This window comes from Schistocerca gregaria, chromosome 3, assembly GCF_023897955.1.
Source record: "Schistocerca gregaria isolate iqSchGreg1 chromosome 3, iqSchGreg1.2, whole genome shotgun sequence".
In the NCBI taxonomy this organism is placed as follows: domain Eukaryota; kingdom Metazoa; phylum Arthropoda; class Insecta; order Orthoptera; family Acrididae; genus Schistocerca; species Schistocerca gregaria.
Window position 1 is genome coordinate 613,917,204 of NC_064922.1, and position 27,701 is coordinate 613,944,904.

Genomic DNA, 27,701 nt, shown 5'->3' on the forward strand with positions numbered 1-27,701 from the left:
GGCGGCTTGGAGTAGGCTTTGGTTAAAACCAAAAGCGGGTTTGAGATACGTAAACACTATGTAATTAAGATGAAGTATCACTCTTGTGACTTTCAGATATTTGAAATGTGTGTCGACATTCACACTTAAGTGTTTGGCAGACGGCTCATCGAACCACTTTTACAGTAATTTCATATACTCCACTCTAGAACAGCTCGCGGAAAAACGAACGCCTATATCTTTCCGTGCGAGCTCCGATTTCCCTTATTTTACTATGACAATCGTTTCTTCCTGCGTAAGTAGGTGTAAACAAAATATTTTCGCATTCGGAGGAGAAAGTTAGTGATTGAAAAGAACCTGCCGCAACGAAAAACGTCTTTGTTTTAATGATTTCCAACCCAAATCCTGTATGATGTCCGTGACACTCTCTCCCCTATTTATCGATAATACAAAACGTGCTACCCTTCTTTGAAGTTTCTCGCATAGCAGTGCGCCAAAAAAGGACGGACAAGCGTAAGTAAGCACTGTTAGTAGATCTTTTGTATCTTCCTAATGTTCCACCAATAAGACGAAATCTTTGGTTCGCCTTCCCCACAACATTTTCTATAAGTTCTTTCCAATTTAAGTAGTCCGTAAACGTAATTCGCAGGTATTTAGTTGAATTTACGGACCTTAGATTTGACTTATTTATCGTGTAACAGACGTTTAACCGATTTCTTTAAGCACTCGAGTGGATGATCTCGCACTTTTCGTTATCTAGGGTCAACTGCCAGTTTTCGCATCATATAAATATCTTATCTAAATCGTTTTGAAATTTGTTTTGATCTTCCTATGACTTTACTGGAGGATAAATGACAGAATTATCTGTAAACAACCCAAGACATCTACTCAGATTGTCTCCTAAATCGTTTACATAGATAAGGAACAGCAGAAGGCCTATAACAAATTGGTTCAAATGGCTCTAAGCTCTAGGGGACTTAACAAATGAGGTCATCAGTCCCCTAGACTTAGAACTACGTAAACCTAACTAACCTAAGGACATCACACACACCCATGCCCGAGGCAGGGTTCGAACCTGCGACCGTAGCAGCGGCGTGGTTCCGGACTGAAGCGCCTAGAACCGCTCGGCCACAGCGGCCGGCTGGGCCTGTAACACTACCTTGGGGAACGCAAGAAATCATTTTTGTTTTACTTAATGACTTTGCGTCAGTTACGACCAACTGTGAGTTCTATGCCAGGAAATCACGAATCCAGGCGCATTACTGAGACGATATTTCAAGACCGCGCAGTTTGATTATAAGCAGCTAATAAAGTACGGTATCAAAAGCGTCTGGAATCTAGAAATACGGAGTCAACTTGAAATCCTTTGTTGATAGCACTCAACACTTCGTGTGAGTAAAGAACTGGTTGTCTTCACAAGAACGATGTTTTATAAATTCGTGTTGATTGTGTGTCAATAGACAGTTCTCTTCGACATAATTCATAATGTTCGAACACAACATATGTACCAAACTCCTGCTGCATTTCAACCTTAATGATATGGGCCTCTAATTTAGTGTATTACTCCTATTACTTTTCTTGGATATTGGTGTGGCATGTGCATCTTTCCAGCCGTTGGGTACGGAATTTTCGTTGAGTGCACGGTTGATGGAGCTATTGCATCAGCATACTCTGAAACGAAGCTAATTGCATACAATCTGGACAGGAAGATTTTTTTATTGAGTTATTTACGTTGCTCACTACTCCGAGGATATCTACTAAGTTACTCATGTTGGCAGCTGTTTTCAATTCTTCTTTTGTGAAGAAATTTCGGAAGGCTGTGTTTAGTAACTCTGCTTTAGCAGCGCTTTTCAAATGGTTCAAATGGCTCTGAGCACTATGCGACTTAACTTCTGAGGTCATCAGTCTCCTAGAACTTAGAACTACTTAAACCTAACTAACCTAAGGACATCAGACACATCCATGCCCGAGGCAGGATTCGAACCTGCGACCGTAGCGGTCGCTCGGCTCCAAACTGTAGCACCTAGACCGCACGGCCACTCCGGCCGGCAGCAGCACTGTCATCGATAGTATTTCCACTGCTACTGCGTAGAGAATGCATTGATTGTGACTTATCGCATGCATACTTTACACACGACCCAAATTTCTTTGGATTTTCTTCCAGGTTTCGTGACAAAGTTTCGTTATGGAAACTATTACGAGCATCTTGTATTGACGTTCGCGCTAAATTTCGAGCTCCTGTAAAATATTGTCAATCTTGGGGAACTTGCGTTCGTGTAAATTTAGCATGTTTTTTTCGTTATTTCTGCACCGGCGTTCTGACCTGTTTTATGTACCGTGGGCATCAGCTCCGTCTTTTTTTACTTTATTTGGTACAAATCTCTCAACTGCTGTTGATACTATTTCTTTGAATTCATTTCTAGTCTACACTTATATTGTTAATTTGGAGGGTGGGGAAGTTATCTCTCAGCTAGGCAACAAGTGAATTTTTATCTTCTTCTTTTCTTAACAGATATATTCTCGTTTATTTTGGGCGGGTTTAGGAGTTACGGTATTCAGTCTCACTATGACAATCTTGTGTTCACTAATACCTGTGTCCGTTTTGATGCTCGTTATTAGCTTAGGTTAATTTTTTGCTAAGTGGTCAAATGTGCCATTTATATTCGAGAGGGCTTATGAACTAACTGCTCGCAATAATTTTCAGAGAATGCGTTTAGAACAATTTCGGATGAAGTTTTATGCATACCTCCGCATTTAAACTTGTATTTGCGCCAACGTACCGAGGGTAAATTGAAGCCACCACCAACTATAATTCTATGAGTCTGGTACGTCTTTATCCCCCCTCCCATGAATCGTGGAAGTTGGTGTTGGTGGGGAGGCTTGCATGTCTCAGCGATACAGATAGGTGCAGCCACAACGGAGGGGTATCTGTTGACAGGACAGACAAACTCGTGGTTCCTGAAGAGGGGCAGCAGCCTTTTCAGTAGTCGCAGGGTCAATGGTCTGGATGATTGACTGATCTGGCCTTGTAACATCAACCAAATCGGCCTTGTTGCATTGGTACTGCGAACGACTGAAAGCAAGGGGAAACTACAACCATAATTTTTCCTGAGGGCTTGCACCTCTATTGTATGGTTATATGAAGATGGCATCCATCCTCTTTGGTAAAATATTCTGGAGGTATAATAGTTCCCCGTTCTGATCTCCAGGTGGGGACTACTCTGGAGGATGTCGTTATCAGGAGAAACAAAACTGTCGTTCTACGGATCGGAAAACGGAATGTCAGATTTCTTAACTGGGCAGGTATGTTAGAAAATTTAAAAACGGAAGTGGCTAGGTTACGTCTAAATATAGTGGGTGTTGAGAAGTTCAGTGACAGGAAGAACAGGACTTCTGGTCAGGTGAATATAGGGTTATAAATACAAAATCAAATAGGGATAATGCATGAATAGGTTTTATAATGAAAACAAAATAGGAACACGCATAAGCTATTATGAACAGGAAGGGTAACATGTGATTGATGGGGTGCCACTTTAGGAATATCAGGAGGAATGCATTTGGCGTTATTCTGGGCTATTTTCGTAAACAGGTTCTGTTAGGACAAGAATCTCCATGTGAACAAGGTAAGACATCATGAAAGCTCCTACAAAAGCGACCATAAACTATTTCTGCGATACTTTACAATTTCCTAGAGGTTGACTTGGCTCTTATTTACGTAGCCATATGAAGTAAGAATAATATTGACAATCTTTTAGATGCACCTGCTTGAGTGGGCCACTATGCAGACACCTCTCGCTTGATGCTGGACTTGCACGTAGAAATTGGTCACAGTAAACACGTGTCTGGCCAGAGGCGACTCACATGTCCCATTAGGATTGCTAGGAACAGTCCACCCTGTGGTATTCTAAGAAGCATTGGAACAGATTTCTATAGTATGACCTGTGAAGTCAGTATAGCACCGAGAACCTTTTAGCTGAATCTATGAGGGTGATTCACTCGGAAATTAGTTCGTCGCTGGACCGATGTATTTGTTAGCAGCCTGAGAGCAATAGCTCGTGGCCCTGCATTTGTCTGTCAGTTGGTGGCTCGTGGCAGCATTGGCGCATGTGCAGGTTGGTACAGTTTGCGGATACATTGCAGTTGACGATAGTTTGAAAGTGTTTTTTACATGCAGTGAGTGTTTATGCGCTGCATTATTTTAGGCTGTTTAAGCGTTTTTAGATAATTTACGAGTTGTTTTCGTGTCTGCACATGAGTGTACTGCATTATTTCGGTGATATATGAATAGTTTGCAGCTCTATATGCTGTATACGGTATTATTTCGGTAATTAAACGAGTTGTTTTCGTGTCTGCACATGAGTGTACTGCATTATTTCGGTGATATATGAATAGTTTGCAGCTCTATATGCTGTATACGGTATTATTTCGGTAATTAAAGAGTTGTTTTCGTGTCTGCACATCAGTGTGCTGCATTATTTCGGTGACTTACGACTAGTCTGCAGGTCTGTAGGCTCAAGCAACCAGAGCGATTGTTTTGTATCAGTGTAATAAATAAACTATGTGAATTCCATCCCTAAATAAACTGCTCCAAAATAAATAAAGTACAGTCCTTCCTCTCTCGAGCAGCTCAGAACAGGCTGAGTCCTTTTCCTGCCATTTTTCCCACAGACCGCCATCTTGGAATACGTCACGGAAGGGACAACAGTGCCCTCTGGTGGCAGTACTGTGTACTATATCTGTTGGACTCCAGTCCTCATGGTGGATACACTGGAAAGAGCTACTGCCTCAAATTGTATCAATAAACACTGCATACAAAATAAAGACTTATGTCAATTCTTTCTCACAGCTCAACACAGGCTGAGTCCTTTCCCTGCCAATTCCTAGGAAGAGGTGGCGTCAGACGGCTTATGTTAGTGGAGGCGGCCCAAGTGACCTTTTTCCCTTCATTTTCTTAGGTTAGTGGAGGTAGCTGTCGTGTGTTGCATTGTCCTGCTGGAATTTGAAGTTCTGTCATTTTCTCGGCTAGGTGATGAGGAGGGGAGGGGGTTAGGTTAGTGGAGTTAGTTGACCTATTTTTCCGCCAAAATTTGAATTTCCAACCATGATGTGATTGTGATGTTTTCATATCTAACACAGCCATGTTAGTTCCGCCATCTTGAATACATTTGGCGACAACGGAGAGTTGGGCGACGTCCTCGTTGCCCTAACACTTCCACACTCGCAGTATGATGAAACAACAAGCGCTACTTTAAACTGGAATATGACTTACGTGACGAAGTTTGTTCCTACTTTGAGTGGGTAATCAGTTCAACTTGTCATGGGGAAATGTGTGATACACTATGCTCACTCCACAGATATTCTAGAAGAGTCTATATGCATTATGGTGCAATCATGCATGGTTCTCAAATTTAATTCTTTGATTTGCTATGACCACTCCATATAAATAACTTCTCTAGGGATCTATAGCTAGGAGAGCGTGTTGTACCTAGATGATAGTCCACGTAGGAACACACCATACATTTTGGTCAGTACTACAGTCTAGCGACTTGCATTAGAATAACACAAAGAAATGTGCACTAGAGATTAGCATAATCAGTTTCCGCCATGTTCTGCAGTTTTTGTTGTTGTTGGTCATGAAGTTGCGTTTCGTGTAACATTTGTAAATATTTCGTCTTCACACATTTAAGTGATTTATAATACATTAAAACTATTTGGAATATGTTGTTAATTCTTCAGGTACGTAATTTTATGGTGAGTAAAATGCTACATATTTTAGAACTATTTATACATCATCTGGACAGTTTAACCACACTTCATTGGTAATGCACCACCTCGTCCCTTGAAACAGAAGATGATCTTATGCCACGGAAATGTGATACTTGTAAATGAACTGAGTTACTTTAATGTTTTAATAGTTGTATCTATGGGACTTCATCAGCATCTTGAAATGGAAATCTGCATTAGTTTCCAATAACTTTTATTTCAAAATGTATTTAACTTTAACCATGTTGCACCTTCGAACGTGTTTTCACGTTTGGAAAAACGTTAATCTCCGGAAGCCATTTTTGTATCTTCGGTAAATGACTGCAGAACATAAAAAGTTAATATCATTATTTACAAACGATATAAGTTATAGGGCTGCTGGCAGAATGGTCGAATGCAATTACGTGGTTCACGTATTTTGGTCGCTGACTGTCAATGTTAAATTCTCTCTCAGTCCGTCTGTGACAGGATACGCCCACTGAGCTATGTAGGTAAATTAATAGCAACGCTAATATTTCTCAAATTATGAGCCAAGCAATGACTGAGTTATAAATAAGAAAGGAACTGGGGAGACAAAATATTCAATAACCGGTATTAATAGAAAGAAATCGTTAAAAATAAGAAAATTATTTTCGAAAAAAATAGGAATAACGTGAACGGAAGAAATAAAACAAAGTAGGTCGAGAAACTGAAGTCGCTACACGACCCAACGTGCAGAAGCTCAAAGGAAACAAAATTGTACCTGGTAAGGTAAAATCATATGGAGAGACGGGGCAAGCGATGTAAGTTACCGAGAAAACTGTAGACATTAAACACTGAGGGTAATCTATGATTAGATTCAATAATAAAAAAACATTTCTACTGTGAAAAATTAAAAATATTTTATTTTCCCCTAAACGCACGCATCCGTAGCGGCGTGGTATAAAAGTTCTGTGAGCACACGAGAGTACACGAGAAATTGTCACAATGTGGAATGATCGCACTGGTTTGAACTCTGGCGTGGTAGACAGAGGTCGACCCACTGTTACAGATTTCCAGTGCAGCTGGTCTGTAGCAGTAACCGGCACAGAAGCCGAGCCAGAGCGCAGAAGAGGTCGAGGAGGAGCGTCGGCGGACTACCGAGCTGGAGCGAGTTGCTGGAGCGAGTTGCTGGAGTCGGTGCGGCGGCCGGCAGCATCTGCCGCCCTGTCACGTCTCGCCGGAGTCTCCAGTGGTCTCGACATCGGCAGCGTCCAGGGGCGCCCTCCTCAGGAAGATGCGGATGACCCTACAACACCATAACATTACTCCGCTACAAAGACTGCCTACCGCGTCACACATCCCGAAACTTCACATACTGCAAACCGACAACACTTTGTGACTCTATATTTGGAAGTAATCTACAACAGAATCAACGTTTCACTCTGCAGCGGAGTCTGCGCTGTTTTGAAACTCCCTGGCAGATTAAAATTGTTGGCTAGGTAGGGAGTCGAGCTCGGAATCTTCGTTTCGCGAGGAATAATCTAACCGACCGAAACCATCCACACGCAAGGCACGGCCTCAGTTGCGTCAATACCTGCCTTCCTATAGATCGTCCCGTCCGCGGGGTCCCGGGTTCGATTCCCGGCGGGGTCAGGGTTTTCTCTGCCTGGAGACGACTGGGTGTTGTGTGTCTTTCATCATCATTTCATCCACATTCATTCGCGTTAAAGAACTTATGGAGCGGCGGCCGAACCGCCCCGCGAGGGGTCTCCAGGCCACCAATGCCATACGCTTCATCATCATAGGTCGTCCCTACGATAGTGTGTCAGTTCTGTTTTCACACAAGCGTAAATTACGTGCAGACTGCTAGCCCTGCGAGAGGGATGTAGAGCTTGATACCCCCGCATCTCCCCTCTCCACTGCGACATTCTAACAGGTAAATAAGTTCTTTTTCGTGACTTCATAGGCTTTCCCGGCGTAGTAATTCTTGATAGTCTCTTCGGGTTTGCTGCCGGATCCTAATATCCCCACGATTTAATATTTCGGAGATCCTTCTGTCAACCATCTTAAACAGAAGCTGCTGTTGAGCCCCGCAGTGAACTGACGTCAGGGTTGCAAATTGAGCCCTATATAGGCCTCCGTGCCGTGAACGGCGCATGCTCCGCAAACCACAGCAGGTGCCCTCCAAGACTGCGCTGTTGGCGCCGCACTTAACAAGGGGAGGCCACGACGTTTGTAACGCGGATTTACTGCAAACTTCGTACACTCGCAATACTCCATTAGTGCAACAAAATGTGTAAGCAATAGTGCGTACTTCTCAAGTGTTATTGAGAAAATCGCACGACAATTTCGACCGTCAAATGTCGTCAAAGATATACACCTGTGCATGGCCATTATTACCAGGAAGCGCCGGCACCCGAGTGATGAAATAAAAAACTGAATGGAAGGATCAACTACCGAACTTGAACAGGATGTCTTGCGACGTCCGCAAAGACCAAACACAACGCTCAATAACGAACAAAATGACAAAAAAAGTGATTATCGTTCAAGTCCCATAACCGCTGGATCGAGCTCTGCAAGTCAGTTTTTTTTTTTAAATTTCTAACACAGTCATTTTCTTTACTATTTATATTACAGTTGATGTAATGGGAAAAATACGTGTAATCGGATGAACTTTTATTAAATTTACAATGTTATTTGGCAGTCTACAAATTTTTATTGTCACAAATAATGTAATATTCATAACTACCGACTAGTAAACGACCAAACACACAAAGTGATACTGAACATGTATGCTTGTCCATGTCTTCAAAATTGTTCGTATTTAATCGAAAGAGAACGAGAAATTGCTTCTCGTAGAGACGCTATTAAAATACAACCCGATACTGCATGCCAATGATCAGCGCCGATATTTAAGGAAATGCTGCGTTATGCATGGTTTGCTTCCAAAATAATCGGCTGAAAGAGAGGTTTTTGAAAATGTTAACAAGGTTTGTTTTTCCACGGAAAACCTCAAAACACCTTGTGTGTGCGGAAACATAGCATTTATTCAATGCAGCTGGTGCCGTTTAACTTCGTGTGGTGTGCGTATTGTAAGACCTTCGGTACACACACCATCAGACTAATTGACTTGTCGCTCTAACGAAGTAGGCGAGTGTCAGCAATATGGCTCGTGGTCTTATCGTGACGTGTTTATCTTCTGCCGTTAGGTCAGACGATAGAAATGCCACTTGCACGCTTAGAGTATCAGATTGACGGTGACCAACTTTACACAGAACTTGATTAATTTTCACACACATTTATTAAAATTATAAAAAGCATAGACATTACATAACTTGATTCTGGGTGCTGTTTACAATTGGCAATCTGTAGTTCCTTTGGTCTTGGTACGTTCATCTTATTCTCACATACACTCCTGGAAATGGAAAAAAGAACACATTGACACCGGTGTGTCAGACCCACCATACTTGCTCCGGACACTGCGAGAGGGATGTACAAGCAATGATCACACGCACGGCACAGCGGACACACCAGGAACCGCGGTGTTGGCCGTCGAATGCCGCTAGCTGCGCAGCATTTGTGCACCGCCGCCGTCAGTGTCAGCCAGTTTGCCGTGGCATACGGAGCTCCATCGCAGTCTTTAACACTGGTAGCATGCCGCGACAGCGTGGACGAGAACCGTTTGTGCAGTTGACGGACTTTGAGCGAGGGCGTATAGTGGGCATGCGGGAGGCCGGGTGGACGTACCGCCGAATTGCTCAACACGTGGGGCGTGAGGTCTCCACAGTACATCGATGTTGTCGCCAGTGGTCGGCGGAAGGTGCACGTGCCCGTCGACCTGGGACCGGACCGCAGCGACGCACGGATGCACGCCAAGACCGTAGGATCCTACGCAGTGCCGTAGGGGACCGCACCGCCACTTCCCAGCAAATTAGGGACACTGTTGCTCGTGGGGTATCGGCGAGGACCATTCGCAACCGTCTCCATGAAGCTGGGCTACGGCCCCGCTCATTGTTAGGCCGTCTTCCGCTCATGCCCCAACATCGTGCAGCCCGCCTCCAGTGGTGTCGCGACAGGCGTGAATGGAGGGACGAATGGAGACGTGTCGTCTTCAGCGATGAGAGTCGCTTCTGCCTTGGTGCCAATGATGGTCGTATGCGTGTTTGGCGCCGTGCAGGTGAGCGAAACAATCAGGACTGCATATGACCGAGGCACACAGGACCAATACCCGGCATCATGATGTGGGGAGCGATCTCCTACACTGGCCGTACACCTCTGGTGATCGTCGAGGGGACACTGAATAGTGCACGGTACATCCAAACCGTCATCGAACCCATCGTTCTACCATTCCTAGACCGGCAAGGGAACTTGCTGTTCCAACAGGACAATGCACGTCCGCATGTATCCCGTGCCACCCAACGTGCTCTAGAAGGTGTAAGTCAACTACCCTGGCCAGCAAGATCTCCGGATCTGTCCCCCATTGAGCATGTTTGGGACTGGATGAAGCGTCGTCTCACGCGGTCTGCACGTCCAGCACGAACGCTGGTCCAACTGAGGCGCCACGTGGAAATGGCATGGCAAGCCGTTGCACAGGACTACATCCAGCATCTCTACGATCGTCTCCATGGGAGAATAGCAGCCTGCATTGCTGCGAAAGGTGGATATACACTGTTGCCTGTGTCTATGTGCCTGTGGTTCTGTCAGTGTGATCATGTGATGTATCTGACCCCAGGAATGTGTCAATAAAGTTTCCCCTTCCTGGGACAATGAATTCACGGTGTTCTTATTTCAATTTCCAGGAGTGTATCTCTGATACGTGACAAAGTGTCTATACACAGATCTTCATGGCTATGTACAGGAATATGATAATCTTATTAGGTACAGACTGAAACTTGACCATAGACTGGTACAGACTAATGCAGACTGCTACAGACTGGTGCAGACAAATGCAGACTGACTAATCGGAGGTCTGTACACTCGTTATAATACCTCGTGTGTTCAGGAACCACTGTGCGAGTGTGCTCCGCGAGGAGAAAAGGTTCTACGTTAGCAGCAATCTCATTGGCTGCGTTACATGTTAATACGTGGATCGGCGGAAGCAGAATTTGGTCCATCTCTAAGGCAGCGCCATCTCGTAGTGCAGAGAGGGACGAGCGCTTCGCCTGCGCTGTTGTGCTTAGCAGGGCGCGTTCTAGTGGGAAAGCTGTGTACGTACTGTCTATGCAGAACTATGTACACAACAATTCGTTTTTCAAGTTTATACGAAAAATACCACACAGCAACTTTTAATCGTAATGTCGAAAGCGACGATTAATTCTACATCCTTCGGAAGCCGTCTGTGCTGGTCAAAACTTGGAGGTAACAAGTCGTTTCTGGCTCCTTCCAGGTATAAGGGAGTTCTCAAATCAAGGACAAGCATACACTTTTAGTATCACTTTATGCTCTTGGCCATTTATTAGTTGGTAGTTATGAATACTATATTATTTGTGATAATAAAAAATTGTAGACTGCCAAATAACATTGTAAATTTAATAAAAGCTCATACGATTACACGTATTGTTCCCATTACAACAACGGTAATATAAATAGCAAAAAAATGACTGTGTTAGAAATAAAAAAAGAAAACTGACGAGCAGGACTCGATCTAGCGACCCAGCAATTACGAGGCATGAACGCTAACTTTTTTTTAAATCTTATTTTGTTCGTTTACGTTCGTTGTATCTGCTCGGGGCGGACGTCGCAAGACACCCATTTCATTTCGTCGTTGATCCATTAACTCAGTTTTCTTATTACAGAGGGCGGCTAACCCTCTGACGGAACACGCTGAGTTACCGTGCCGGCCCCCGGCGCTTCCTGATAAAAACGGCCACGCACATGTGTACTGTATATATTTGACGACATATGACGATCGAAATTATCTTTCGATTTTCTCAACAATGCTTGAGAAAGTACGCGCTACTGCTTATACATTTTGTTGTCCTCATGGAGTACTACGAGTGTACGAAGTTTGCAGTAAATCCGCGTTCCAAACGTCGTGGCCTCTCCTTGTTAGTAGAACACTGGCGGCAACGGTATATCGCACGCAAAGACTACTTTCAAAGACTCGGGCTGGCCGCACTAAAGAACATTCTGTTTTGACGCGGTATAGTACAGCGTCCCACGTCTCTTTTAATCAAAATATCTGCTGACATAATTTCAATTCACTTTTCATAAATGCTGTTCCAAAAATTGGAAGTACTGACAACTATCTTAGTATCATCAAATTTCATCTCGTGTCCCTCGTTTAGGCAATGTTCTGCTACCGCCGATTTTTCCTACTGTTGTAACTTCTTATGACTGCAACGTTCCACGCACCCGCTCCAAACTGTGCGAATCGAATGACCGATGTATGCGTTCTCACACTGACACAAGATTTTATATATGCCAGGCTTCCATAGTCCCAAATCATCTTTCACAGAGCCGAATAGTGCCGTAACACAGCATTTTGTCCTCAATGGAGAGACGTCTACAGACGTTAAAGTAACCTCGGGCGTGCCACAGGGGAGTGTTATGGGACCATTGCTTTTCACAATATATATAAATGACCTAGTAGATAGTGTCGGAAGTTCCATGCGGCTCTTCGCGGACGATGATGTAGTATACAGAGAAGGTGCAACATTAGAAAACTGCAGCGAAATGCAGGAAGATCTGCAGCGGATAGGCACTTGGTGCAGGGAGTAGCAACTGACCCTTAACATAGACAAATGTAATGTATTGCGAATTCATAGAAAGAAGGAGCCTTTATTGTATGATTATATGATAGCAGAACAAACACTGATAGCAGTTACTTCTGTAAAATATCTGGGAGTATGCATACGGGACGATTTGAAGTGGAATGATCATATAAAATTAATTGTTGATAAGGCTGGTGCCAGGTTGAGATTCATTGGGAGAGTCCTTAGAAAATGTAGTCCATCAACAAAGGAGGTGGCTTACAAAACACTCGTTCGACCTATACTTGAGTACTGCTCATCAGTGTGGGATCCGTACCAGGTAGGGTTGACAGAGGAGATAGAGAAGATCCAAAGAAGAGCGGCGCGTTTCGTCACAGGGTTATTTGGTAAGCGTGATAGCGTTACGAAGATGTTTAGCAAACTCAAGTGGCAGACTCTGCAAGAGAGGCGCTCTGCATCGCGGTGAAGCTTGCTGTCCAGGTTTCGAGAGGGTGCGTTTCTGGATGAGGTATCGGATATATCGCTTCCCCCTACATATACTTCCCGAGGAGATCACGAGTGTAAAATTAGAGAGATTCGAGCGCGCACGGAGGCTTTCCGGCAGTCGTTCTTCCCGCAAACCATACGCGAGTGGAACAGTAAAGGGAGGTAATGACAGTGGCACGTAAAGTGCCCTCCGGCACACACCGTTGGGTGGCCTGCGGAGTATAAATGTAGATGTACATGGGTAAAGTTTCATTTCTTTTCCCTCTCCCCTTCCGGGTGCTTCACTTTTTTTTTTGTCGCACAGTGTAGAACCCGCACTGAACCTTCGATCACTATGGTTTCGGCTAGCCCCCGTCTGCTAACGCGCCAAGTGTATTTAGGGAAAGCGGAAACAGTAGATCTATAGTTCAGCAGAGTCGCTGACAATCATTGTTAGAAATCCGTGAGAAACCTGTAATGAATGTAAAGCCCTTATCCGCATTTCAGGAGTACCGCGTTTGCTCCTCCACTACTTACACAGTGCAGGAGAAAACGACGACCTCGCTGGCGATGGTGAGCCAGAAGATGGCGGAGGGCAGGGTGCGGATGGTGGCGTTGTACAGCTGCGAGTAGAGCACCCCGGACACCAGCGGCACGGCGTTGTCCGCCACGGCCAGCAGCGCGAACAGCTTACCTGCAGAATACGTGTCCTCCTGTTACACAGTGTCATCAATACATTGGGAGGTCTGCAACATCTATTAACATTAACCTGAGCACCTTAGCCGGCGCAACTGAACACTCACGATACTGTACGAGATGCAGTGGAAGGGGCCAGAATATCTTCTCTGTTCTTTAGATTCTAAGCTCCCTACCAGTTTTTGTTGTGATACAGAGTTTTACGGTAAGTCCCTGTACCACTACATCAAAACAATATACAGTGTGTACATAATGACAGGGAGCACATTCAATTCTTTATTTCACAAGAACTAAACATTGTACAGATGTCATACATATTGCATTTTAAAGAGAAACTCTAAAAGTTTTTATTTACGAACATTCGATGTACGAACCATGAGTGACACAGCAGACGTCAATGCAGTAATCGAATTCTTGGCATACCCGTCCCAGCATGGCATCGTCGACTGTGGCAGTATTCCCTCCTGGAGCTCTGCTACATCACGTGATAGAGGCGGTACATACACCAGATCTTTAATGTGTCCCCACAGAAAAAATCAGATGGAGTGAGATCTGGTGATAGGGGAGTCCCGCACCTGAAGTCGCCATGTTTGCGACTGGCGCTGACTATCGGCAAATTACCAAACTATGCTATCGAAGCATGCATGAAAAAAAAAACTTTCGGACTTTCTCTTCAAAATGACATATGTGTGATATCTGTACAATGTTTAGTTCTTGTGCAATAAATAATTGAAAGTGTTTGCGGACTTTATGTACACCCTGTATTGTACATGGTATTCCTTACATATAAAATCTATACAGCCAGGAGGTTTGTACATGTACCATAGTACCTTACAGAGAAATCTATCCAACTTCGCATCCATCTTGAAATCCTGCAGAGCATCTCAGTGGTTAAGCGTCGACAGTCTTCTTCAACGCTTTTGCACAAGTTCAAAAAATGGTTCAAATGGCTCTGAGCACTATGGGACTTAATACCTGAGGTCATCAGTCCCCTAGAACTTAGAACTACTTAAACCGAACTAACCTAAGGACATCACACACATTCATGCCCGAGGCAGGATTCGAACCTGCGACCGTAGCGGTCGCGCGGTTCCAGCCTGTAGCGCCTAGAACCGCTCGGCTACACTGGCCGGCTTTGCACAAGTCTTTTCGTCTTATACCACTGTTGAGCGACATGAAATTTGATTATTTCCAGTAATTAGTCGTCTGATGTAACAAGATCCGGGCTTCCTGGTGGCCATTTACTTGGACCGGACATTTTGCTAAACTATGCCCGATCCTGCAGACTCGAAATTGTTCATGAAGGAACTCACTCAGCCACATAGCAAGGAATCCACAGGATTCATGATTCCCTTGTCTTCGAGTTGAAGCATTAATCATGCATGCTGAAATAAGAATTTCCATTCTCGTACCCTTTCAAAAAAATGTGGCCTGAACAGGCATTGCGATGACATCATATAGCATTATGTCAGTCCCTTCCCAGCTCTTGCTCACGATGGAGTTCTTTCTTAGACAAGAAAACGACACGTCTTGTGAGTGAACTGCGACAAATCACACATTCAACAGAAATTAATACACTACAGCAAGACACGGCATACGGATATTCTGCCAATAAAACACGGCAGGCTGAACTAGCTGCTTCATATCATTATCAGATAATTCATCCACAAACATCGGTCTAAGTCCTTCCACTTTCAAACTTCTTTAACGTGGTCATGCATTGTTGACCGTAATACTTGAAGTTCTGCTACTCTTATATAGGGCGTCCCAGGAGGAAAGGTCAATATTCGAACCAAAGAAGTTAAGTAAAAATGAGCTCCGAAATGCATATCTTAAAGCTTTACGAGCATTTGTTCATCCTCGCTACTGTGAGAAATATCTCTTCTACTGAACAAGTGCTCATGGCTTTTAAGCTATGCGGTTTAAAGCCCATGTTTATCTATGAACTCAAATTGCATGAAAATGTAATCATATGTCAGCACTAGTATAATATATTTGTCCAATGAATACCCGTTTATCATCTGCATTTCTTCTTGGTGTAGCAATTTTAATGGCCAGTAGTGTAGCGCCGTTCAACGAAAATGACATTAGGAATGCATTGAACACTGTTCATATGCCGACCAGTGCGTCCTTTAGTGAGAGAGAACAACATTTCTTATGGGCAGCATCATTACTGCTGCAGCAAATTTCAATGCTCCAGATTTGCAGAACCCAACTTTGACCGCCGCAGCCCGTCGCAGGCATACAGAGTAAACAGGTGGGAACAGCGATGTCACTAAATGTGTGGATCTGGCCCGGAAGACACACTCCTCTCGCCGACCTTTCCGGTAGCAGGCGGAAGTAACCAACCACGGTGATGTAGGTGAACGGTCTCAGTAACTAAGCCTGCTATAGGAAACGCAGCACCAAAAACATAACAAATGTTATGCGAACTGAAGGTGGACGGGGGAGAAAGAAAGGGGAAGGGAAGGAACTGACGATATCATTTCCATCGGGAATTAATGTGGGATCGGCGGTGGCGAATGAAAATGTGTGTCGGACCTGGACTCGAAATCAGGATCCCTACTGCTTACTAGGCAGAAGTGTTAACCAGTGCACCATCCGGACACCGCGTTTATCGCAAATGCACAAACTATCTCAGCACGCTCCCCGGACGAACCACATTCCCACCTAGCGCAATCTATCCCCAGTCCCAGTCCATGTTTTTGATGCTCGCTAATTTTAGATTCGCGCTACAGCTCGAACAATATTGTGCATCCGCACTTTAGGTTGTGTATTCACCAATTACATGAATGTGTGGAAATCTAGACTTAGCGAGCTTGGAGGACGTGAACGGGGATTGCGGATAGGTTGCGCTGGATGGGAATGTGGGTCAGCCGGTCAGTGTGTTGAGATTTTCCGTGTATTTGTGATAACCACTGTATCCGGATGACGCAGTGGTTAACGCATCTGCCTAGTAAGCAGGAGATCCTGAGTTCGAGTCCCGGTCTGGCACACATTTTCACTCGTCGCCGGCGATTCCGCACAAAGTCCCGATGCAGCTGATGTCATCGGTTCCTTCCCTTTCCTTTGCTTTCTCCCCCCTCCGTCTTATATTTACATAATATGAATCACAGCTGCGGATTCCGAGTGGCGTCTGTCCGAAAGAACAGAAAATACGCACTCATCTAAATAATAAATGTTACTGACATTGTCATTCAGAATACGCGACAAAACAGTGATACCGATACCCGGCAGCTCGTAACGGGCACATTTCATTCTCTCTTCGCCTAAATTATGAAGCCTATATAAGTACTGCAGTGGAACACATGATCAGCTAACTTTGACAGAGGAAGCATCCGAAGAGAAAGATTCATAATTCCGGCGGGTATAGTTCTGTTATGCGAAACATGGCTCATGTTTCCACCAAGTGTTCGCTTTAAAAATTACTTAATCATAAGGAAGGACCGTCTTGATGGGAAATTCGACATATCTAGACTGGCAAAACATTGACTGCCGCATCAGTCTACCCGCTCAGTCACAAGCAACATCTAATTAGCTGCTGTGCAAATACACTCCTGGAAATGGAAAAAAAGAACACATTGACACCGGTGTGTCAGACCCACGATACTTGCTCCGGACACTGCGAGAGGGCTGTACAAGCAATGACCTCACGCACGGCACAGCGGACACACCAGGAACCGCGGTGTTGGCCGTCGAATGGCGCTAGCTGCGCAGCATTTGTGCACCGCCGCCGTCAGTGTCAGCCAGTTTGCCGTGGCATACGGAGCTCCATCGCAGTCTTTAACACTGGTAGCATGCCGCGACAGCGTGGACGTGAACCGTATGTGCAGTTGACGGACTTTGAGCGAGGGCGTATAGTGGGCATGCGGGAGGCCGGGTAGACGTACCGCCGAATTGCTCAACACGTGGGGCGTGAGGTCTCCACAGTACATCGATGTTGTCGCCAGTGGTCGGCGGAAGGTGCACGTGCCCGTCGACCTGGGACCGGACCGAAGCGACGCACGGATGCACGCCAAGACCGTAGGATCCTACGCAGTGCCGTAGGGGACCGCACCGCCACTTCCCATCAAATAAGGGACACTTGCTCCTGGGGTATCGGCGAGGACCATTCGCAACCGTCTCCATGAAGCTGGGCTACGGTCCCGCACACCGTTAGGCCGTCTTCCGCTCACGCCCCAACATCGTGCAGCCCGCCTGCAGTGCTGTCGCGACAGGCGTGAATGGAGGGACGAATGGAGACGTGTCGTCTTCAGCGATGAGAGTCGCTTCTGCCTTGGTGCCAATGATGGTCGTATGCGTGTTTGGCGCCGTGCAGGTGAGCGCCACAATCAGGACTGCATACGACCGAGGCACATAGGGCCAACACCCAGCATCATGGTGTGGGGAGCGATCTCCTACACTGGCCGTACACCTCTGGTGATCGTCGAGGGGACACTGAATAGTGCACAGTACATCCAAACCGTCATTGAACCCATCGTTCTACCGTTCCTAGACCGGCAAGCGAACTTGCTGTTCCAACAGGACAATGAACGTCCGCATGTATCCCGTGCCACCCAACGTGCTCTAGAAGGTGTAAGTCAACTACCCTGGCCAGCAAGATCTCCGGATCTGTCCCCCATTGAGCATGTTTGGGACTGGATGAAGCGTCGTCTCATGCGGTCTGCACGTCCAGCACGAACGCTGGTCCAACTGAGGCGCCAGGTGGAAATGGCATGGCAAGCCGTTCCACAGGACTACATCCAGCATCTCTACGATCGACTCCATGGGAGAATAGCTGCCTGCATTGCTGCGAAAGGTGGATATACACTGTACTAGTGCCGACATTGTGCATGCTCTGTTGCCTGTGTCTATGTGCCTGTGGTTCTGTCAGTGTGATCATGTGATGTATCTGACCCCAGGAATGTGTCAATAAAGTTTCCCCTTCCTGGGACAATGAATTCACGGTGTTCTTATTTCAATTTCCAGGAGCGTACAATCAGCTCTCAAAACCTTTACAACTGTCTTGGTGTACGAACCACACTTTAGTACTGCTGAAGACGACTGGAGATATTTAATAACCCAGCTTCGGCCTCCCTTTGTAATAGATGGACCCCTGAATTCTCACAGTGTAGCATGGACGTGGGGGACATGACAGACACGAACGACAGGGCTTTGATGGGTGCTGTAGACTAGAATGACCTGGTGACACTGAACGATGGAACCACTACTGTGCTATCTTCCACTTTCAGTAACCTTTCTTCAAAAGATGTCACGCATTGCACCACACGTTTTACTAACCTCTGTAATTGGCACGTTAAACCAGACTCAGTGGGATAGGACTATCTCCAAATCGAGTTCTATATTAACATATCGTTAATACTAGACAAATACGCTACGCCAATAGTAAGAGCCAGATGGTGGAAGCCAATTGGGAGAAATATAAGGACACATTTTGACAGAAACTTCATATCATGCATCATGACTTAAGTGAACAAGATGTGTACCAAACTTTAACCAACGCAATGGAAGTTGTAGCGAATGTCAGCATTCCACAGAAAAAAAAAAGTGTTTGTTACGATACAACGTTCCCCGCTGGTGGGATCGTGAAAGCTCTAGACCAGTTGCAGAATGCAGACTTGCTTTGACGAACTGTCGTCAGAATTCTGTCTTGGAGAACTTCGTGGAAATGAGAAGAGTAAACGCGTATGTTAAGCGATTCCTGAAAAAAAACCACAATTGGACTAAATTTTGTTGTTTACTCAATAAAGCAATCAGTATAACAAGCATCTGGAATAAAACAAAGGCTTTCAGCAACAGCCGACTGCCACTTCGTCTTCCCACTTCCACTGCCTGGTTAGAGGGATCTGTCGATACGCTCGCTCCTCCCACGGTCCCGTTCCAAAATGACCCATCTGCTGTTGAAGACGATTATCATTATATCCTGCTTCGTTCCCTCTCTAAAGAAGAACTAAATGATACTATTAAATCACCGAGGGATAGCTCCCCTGGAACTGATGTCATTCATTATTTTATACTTACAGAACTCCCCAAAGAACCGAAAGATTTGTTCTTGTTCGTTTTAAATCAGTTCTGGATGCAACAAGAAACGTGGAAGACCCAACTATAATTCCAGTTTTGAAAAGTGGTAAAGATCCAAATATGGTCTCCAAATATCGGCCGATCGCGTTGTTTTGTGTAGTAAAAACACTGGAGTGAATGGTAAAAGGAGAATTTTGATGTCTCGAAGTCAATATAAATTCAGAAAAGGCAAAGAGACTTTGGACAATCGGTCGTCGCCACTTTCCTTGACGTTACAGTCACGTTCAGTTACCGGTTGTCATGAACAAGGTGGGAGACTTGGGAATTCCTTCGAGGACTGTATATAGTATCACTACTATGGCTGCTCAAAGAACAGTCTATGTCAGATTCAAAGGAAACATGTTCGGTCCTTTTCTTCCTCCCAGGCTTGTCACAGGATGCAGTTTTAAGCCCGCACTTGTGTACTGTATACACTCATGAGTTAGAACGAACACTCAGTCTACCCACTAAAATATTACAGCATGTGTGTTTATTCAAGTGCCGATTCGTGTCTTCATGCCAAAAAGCCATTACTAACAGAACACTTCGATGAATGGCTGTCTGGAAATCTAAACTGAAAAACTAGTGACCGTCCCTCTTGACGGCCACGTACATGTGGAAAGTATACTTTCCAGAAAAATTTCGTGCTCCGTTCATAGGAATGACATTTGATTCACCGTGAAGCTGGCCACGTTACATTCGATCTACCTTGACTCACAAGGGAACATTCCCAAATGTAAATAAACGATCCTGATGAAACTTGGCGAATGTATAAAGGGAACAAAATAATGCAATATGTATTGCTTTTGTTTGTACCCAATTTCAATTTTAAGGGGTAAAGCACCATGAGAAAGGTAATTTGGCATTTTTCGCGTAGAGAATATCTCCGAAACAGTATATAAAAATGTTTTTCATATAAATGCTACTACGAAATTAACGTTCCTGAAAAATGTGTAATCGACCTTTGTAATAATCTGAAATTTTGCAGATACTCCACCACCATTAATTAATTTAGAAAAATGAAAATTTTTACTACACCATAAATTAAAGAACCGTTTAAGCCACATACATTCATGTGTAATAAAGCTGATTTCTGAAACAACATTTCTGGAAAGTAAGCTATACACAATGTGCCTTCAGAATATATTCAACATACCTAGTTAAAATATTCAAACATTCATTATTATTCTAATTATTTATTTCACTTATATTTTTTTATGTTTTAAATTATTTTACGTTTTACACTCACGTCTTTCTTCGTTTACTTTTTAATTTACCATTTCACATACGTGTATTTTGTCAATTAATAATAAGTCGTTCACTATTATAATAGAAAATCCTACCAATAATGACAATCTGTAACGAAAAGAAGTTCTTTCAATACTGAAAGTCGTACACTTTCTATGGCTGTACCTGTGCCGTCAAGCCTTTTGGAATCACCAGATGTGATCAGATATGGTTTTTGTACATTGACTAACCGCCTTTTCATAGTTTAAAAGAATCTAATGGTGAGTTTGGACCGCGAATTCGAAAATCTCTTTCTGAAGGGCCAAATGTCGTTGGTACAGCATCGAAAAAACAAACGTCTGACCAGGTGAAAAGATATTTGAAAGATGTTTTCTTTGTCCATTATAATTATCCGGGTTGTTGTGCCGTGGTCGGTTGATGAATTCTGTGTCAATTCCCAACGTTTCGTCTCCGACTGCAGGAGACATCTTCAAGGGGATCCGTCGCTCGATTGAAAGTCCAACACACCCACTGGCTCGCTACTGACCGCAGCCGGAGACGAAACGTTGGGAATTGACACAGAATTTATCAACCGACCACGGCATAACAGCCCGGATAATTATAATAGACTTGATATTTCCGGCCGTGAAAGTCTACATTTTAGTATCAGATTTTTTCTTTCCGAGTGAGGGAGAAAAATCTGTATTATTATTAGATTTTTGAGGTGGTCGATGTGAAAAAACCATTTAGAGCATCGTGCCTGAGAACAAGGAACTTATTTATCTGGCTCAACGGGGCAAGCGCTGCAGCAGGACGTATTCTGACTTGCATGTTGGAAGAAAGTAGTAAGAAAATATTCAGGTATAATTTTGTTGGATGATTATCATAGCAATCTTCACTTGAAAAAAATATAATCAAGCTGCAGTCACTAGTACATAATAAATTCTCTTCGCCAAGGTTTGTCAATGAACTGAAATAAGGTTGATACAAATCAGGATATTTAGAGGATCACCCACGACGATTTGAAATCCTGCTGAATTTTGTTTTATATTGTGTTCTCCATCGTGAATACTTGGTGAAGAAATTACGTTCATTTTGTGCTCATGGTGTAAAAAACAGGTTATGTTTTAGCATTTCTTCACAAATCATCGGTATTATAATGAATTTGTGTCATAATAATGTGTTACTTCTTATTTTCAATTAACAAAGTACACTATGTGAAACGATAAATTAAAAAACAAAAAAATATCGAATGTAAAACAGATAAATATAACTTAAAACATAAAACAAATATAAGTAAAATAAATAATTTGGAATAATGATGAGAAGATTTTTTAGTTCCACAGGAGGAGTATACTGCAAGTGCTTTTCTATGTGGTCAGATCCTTGTCAATTAAGCCTTCAACCTACGTAGAAGTGCTTCAGTTTTTACGGCGGAGACTGGCAATTTTGGAAGCAATTAAGTATGTATTTTCAACTTCCTTCTTAAAGACATTTATCGTGTCCGAATTCCAGAATTTTCTTAAGGATATTACATATCGAATGTTGTACTGGAATATGTTCGCCGTAAACGGAGAGTGCTGCGGGTGGATTCCCACTCTGACATCCGCTATAATGAGGAAGACGACGTTTTAGTGAAGCAGCTATAGGAACTATTCTCGATATGAAACTGCCATATACAAAGTCCTTACGTGAAGCAGAGCCATCGAAAATAGCAATGGTAAGAGATGTAAAATGCGTCCCAATAAACGAAAGGTGGGTATTATACGGCATTACAACTTGAGATTCTGAAAAGACCATGGTCACGAGGGATTCATATGGATCGATCGACGATTTCCACCATCATTCGACTCCGCTTTAACCATGCCTCTTTTCATTACCATCTATATAGAATAAACATTTACAGCTCCCCTGCATGTGAGTGTCATACTGTGTCTGAAGATGATTTAATGCATAAATTGTTTTCGTGTTCCAAATGAGACTGAACGATCGAAATGTTTTAAGGCTTTAATGGGAACGAGTTGCCTCCTTCCCCAATCAGCTCCTTTTTTTTTTTTTTTACGAAACACATTCGCCTCAATAAAGCAACTGTATACTTAAGAGTACAAGGACAAATTTGTAGGTTTTAATGTGTATGTTTCAGTTTTTCCATCTTGTTTATGACTAAATCACAAAATTAGTGTGAATTAATCAAATTACGGGACAATGACAGATTTTTTGCACGCGTTCTATTTAGCGACAAAGCGTCATTCACCAACAGCGGTAACGTAAACCGGCATATTATGCACTATTCGGCAACGGAAAATTCACGATGGCTGCGATAAGTGGAACATCAGCGACCTTGGCGGGTTAATGCATGGTGCGGCATTATGGGAGGAAGGATAATTGGCCCCCATTTTATCGATGGCAATCTAAATGGTGCAATGTATGCTGATTTCCTACGTAATGTTCTACCGATGTTACTACAAGATGTTTCACTGCATGACAGAATGGCTGTGTACTTCCAACATGATGGATGTCCGGCACATAGCTCGCGTGCGGTTGAAACGGTATTGAACAGCATATTTCATGACAGGTGGATTGGTCGTCGAAGCACCATAACATGGCCCGCACCTTCACCGGATCTGACGTCCCCGGGTTTCTTACTGTGGGGAAAGTTGAAGGATATTTGATATCGTGATCCACTGACAACGTCTGACAACATGCATCAGCGTATTGTCAATGAATGTGCGAACATTACGGAAGGCGAACTACTCGCTGTTGAGAGGAATGTCGTTACACGTATTGCCAAATGCATTGAGGTTGACGGACATCATTTTGAGCATTTATTGCATTAATGTGGTATTTACAGGTAATCACGCTGTAGCAGCATGCGTTCTCAGAAATGACAGGTTCACAAAGGTACATGTATCACATTGGGACAACCGAAATAAAATGTTCAAACGTACATACGCTCTGTATTTTAATTTAAAAAAACCTACCTGTTACCAACTGTTCGTCTAAAATTGTGAGCCATATGTTTGTGACTATTACAGCGCCATCTATCACAAAGCAAAATAAGTGATCCAACTAAAACATTCATATTTCTTTACGTACTTCACGAATATGTAATAAAAAATGGGAGTTCGTGTTTAAAAAATGCAGCTGATATCCGTTTGACCTATGACAGCGCCATCTAGCGGGCCAACCATAGCGCCATCTGGTTTCCCCCTTCAAGCTAGACAAGGTTCGTTCTTTGCAGTTTTTTCCGTTTGACGCTTATTTCGTGAGATAGTTGGCCCGGTCACTATAAATGGACCACCCTGTATATAATATAGGAGAGGACGGCCAATGATCTCTTCAGTCCGAACTCTTGTGGGAATCAGCGAAATGCCGCGAGTAATGAGTGCAATGGGCAAGGGGCACCACATCAGTAGTGTGTGATAAGCTGAGAGTTGGGGTCTGACGGGAGGAATACTAGGATAGTCCGTGCAGTTGCTGTGACCACTGCGCTAGGATGGCTTAGTGGGCAGAGCATCTGCCTAGTGAGCTGGAGACAGTGATTCGAATTCCCGTCCGGCACAAATTTTCAACTTTCCCCATTCATTTAAATCAATGTTCACTTGCACCCAACGTCTGCAACTCTTTTGTGTCTTAAGAAATTAGTACCTAATATAACTAACTCATGAAACACACATGAACAGAATCTACGTAAATCAATGCGCACTGCTGGGGAGAAAACTGGTTCTCAGTCGTCCCGTGCGGTAGTTGTAGAGTTCTGAAAAAGACCACTTGCCTCACCACAAATGCTGCTCGCTCTACAGTTTACAGAGAAATTAAGTTGCCTTCTCCGCAACTGAACGTGTAATTAGTGCCCGATTATCCAGTTATTTTCTCTGAAGTCTTCTCTTTCGCTAGTCAGTCAGTGAATTAATGTCCGATATGTAGCTTGGTGTGCAGGTGAATGTTACGTGGTTCTGGTTCCAGAACATTGTGCTACAAATCAGTTGATAGCTCATCTGATATTACTTTAAACTACTGTACTAATGTTTCAGAACTGTTAAGCTGGCACATTCTTTAATTATTACGTAACGCCACTTGTATGTTTACGATACTGTGAGATCACGCTATTGGCCATTGTACAGTGTAGTAAGCTACCTTGGACACTTACCTCTTTCAGGTAACGGAACCACCTTGGAAGCGATTGAGCGCAGCACGGCAATCACGACGGGACCCAGTCCGGCAATCCCAGCTCCTGTAAAACGCAAAAGCATAATGCATTGAGTCATCTGTTCGCCGAGCTCAGTAGGTGCCATCTCGCAGTGTTTTCAATGCGCTACGGTCCCAGTACAAAGCCTACCACTGTTTCTGAGAAACACTCCAGTGCTCTGAGCACTATGGGACTTAACAGCTGTGGTCATCAGTCCCCTAGAACTTAGAACTACTTAAACCTAACTAACCTAAGAACATCACACACATCCATGCCAGAGGCAGGATTCGAACCTGCGACCGTAGTGGTCGCGCGGTTCCAGACTGTAGCGCCTAGAACCGCTCGGCCACCCTGGCCGGCGACAAGTCAATGCTCATAGAACATGCACCTTTGTTTAAAAAGTTGATTACACCAGGATTCGACCCAGGTCTTCCCACGCGTTAAATGAGTATTGTTCTACACAGCCATATTGCTTATCGAAAGAAAACCACCTTAATTTATCATATTAAAATGGATGAAAAACTTCAAGGTCGATTTTCTCAAGTAGTTTTGGGAGGTGCATCGAACTTCTTTAGCAGAGGTATACTTGAGTTCTGAACTTCAGGAGCCATTTATATTAAAAATTAAAAAAAAAGTCAATTGCAATTGGTCCCTTGTAAGACATGTGAGAGTCCGCCCGCTATAGTGCCTCGAAACAATCTGCATGTCTTGAACAAAAGAACAAATTATTGACTGTTGTCTGAAGACTGGTTTGATGCAGCTCTCGGCACTACTCTATACTGTGCAAATGTCTTCATCTCCAAGTAACTGCTGCTATTTACATCGATTCGAACATGCTCACTAAATTCATATCTTGGTCTCCTTCTATAATAACCGCCCCCCCCCCTGGCGCCCCCACACACAAATTTTCCTCCGTTAGTGAATTGAAGATTTCATCATGGCTCAGGATGTACCCTGTCTACGGACCACTTCTTTTAGTCAAGTTGTCTTATATATTTCTTTTTTCCCCGATCAGATCCAGTACTTCCTCACTCCATCTACAGATCCTTCTGCAGCAACACATTTAAAAAAAATTCTCTTCTCTTCTTATCTGAACTTTTTATAGTCCATGTTTCACTTCAGTACGAGGTTACACTCCATACAAATAATTACATAAAATACTTCCTAACACAAAAATACATGTTAGAGGTTAACAGATTCCATTTTCTCAGAAATACTTTTCGTGCTATAGGCAGTGTGGATTTTATACCCTCTCTGTTTCAGACATCACCAGTTACTGCACTGCTCAAAAAGCAAAATACATCTACTACATTTAATGTCTTATTTCCTAACCTAATTACTTTAGCATCACAAGTAGATGCACACAAATACAATTGTAAAGTTCCCAAGAGGGAACAAGTTATACAGGACAGACTGACCTGCCACGTTGCAAAGACTGCGCTATATGATACTACACGTGGCAAAACGGAGTGAGAGAACTCTAGGATATCCAGTCATCAGTTTTTGTACATATATAGATTAATTGTCGAAGCACCATGGGGGTAAAGTACTTTATGCTCATTTTTTTGACAATATTGTAATTTGGTCGGTTACTTTATGTTTTAAAATTCTGAAAAGTACATTTATTGTGCTTAATAAATACTTCTACAGATTCCATAAAAGTTTTTCAGCTAAATATAACACAAAATTTAACTCTTAGTAGTGAATGTGACTCTCTCCAAAGAGAGTCATATTCAATGTTTTCAGGTTAAGGTTCCAACTTAAGCATCGATATGTCTTTAAGAAGTATGTTGAAAATAAAAGTCAGCAACAATAAACAAAATCTGAATTTTTTTTAGGACAGGCATAAAGTACACCGCCCGCCTCCCCTCAGCAGTACACATTACTGGAAGTGCGTTGATGTAGCTAACAGATAAATGGTATTTTCAGCTTCAGGACCCTAGTTACACATCAATATAGCTTTGAAATGTATGTTTTTAATAAACGACAACTCAAGTAAAACCGACAAAGTGCATTGATGGAGTCCTGACTGGAAATCGGGGAAGAAGGTCCTACGAACATGTGTCCGGAAATGGCAACAAATCGTCCTGAAACACAGTACAGAGCTGCATCGCATACAGGCCACAACAAATGTTCAAAGTCGTCTCCATGGAATGCAATGAAGCGTTCAAACGTCGCATCATGGATTTCCAAACTTTTTGCATGTTCCGGCCTCCCTCCGAATAGCTTCATAGGCGTAATGAACACGCTGTTGAAGGGTATGCACATGATGAACTGGCTCAGTATACACACCGCTTTTCAGATGGCCACAGAGGTAAAAATCCAGTGGGTTTAACTACGGGGATTTAGTATATGATGGACATGCTTCTGTGTTCCTATCCATTGTCGAGGGAAAATGTTGTTAAGGTATCGGCGAACTGTAATGCAAAAGTGGTGTGGTGCTCCGTCTTGCTGAATCCACATTACCTGCCGTACTGTCCAAGGCACATTCCCAGGCAGCTCAGGCAGAGTATACCACAGGAAGTCCACGCTCCTCCATCGAGGTATTGTGGAATAATAACCGGTTCAAGTACATGGTCGTCAAGAATCCCTGTCCAAACATTGAGTCCACACCGAAGCTGATGAGACGCCTCAACAGTTCCCTGAGA

At 43.6% G+C, this 27,701-nt stretch overlaps 1 protein-coding gene across 1 annotated transcript in view; it reads right to left on the reverse strand.

The window, feature by feature from the left end:
* Positions 1 to 6,516: 6,516 nt before the first annotated feature.
* Positions 6,517 to 27,701, reverse strand: part of LOC126354390 (proton-coupled folate transporter) — a 202,344-nt gene continuing 181,159 nt past the window's right edge. Inside the window, exons 8-10 of the mRNA XM_050003993.1 lie at positions 25,015 to 25,098; positions 13,419 to 13,575; positions 6,517 to 7,009 (exon numbers count right to left, since the gene is read on the reverse strand). Coding sequence (XP_049859950.1) covers positions 6,931 to 7,009; positions 13,419 to 13,575; positions 25,015 to 25,098 — 320 coding nt within the window. The 3' untranslated portion in view covers positions 6,517 to 6,930. The remainder of the gene's footprint in view (positions 7,010 to 13,418; positions 13,576 to 25,014; positions 25,099 to 27,701) is intronic.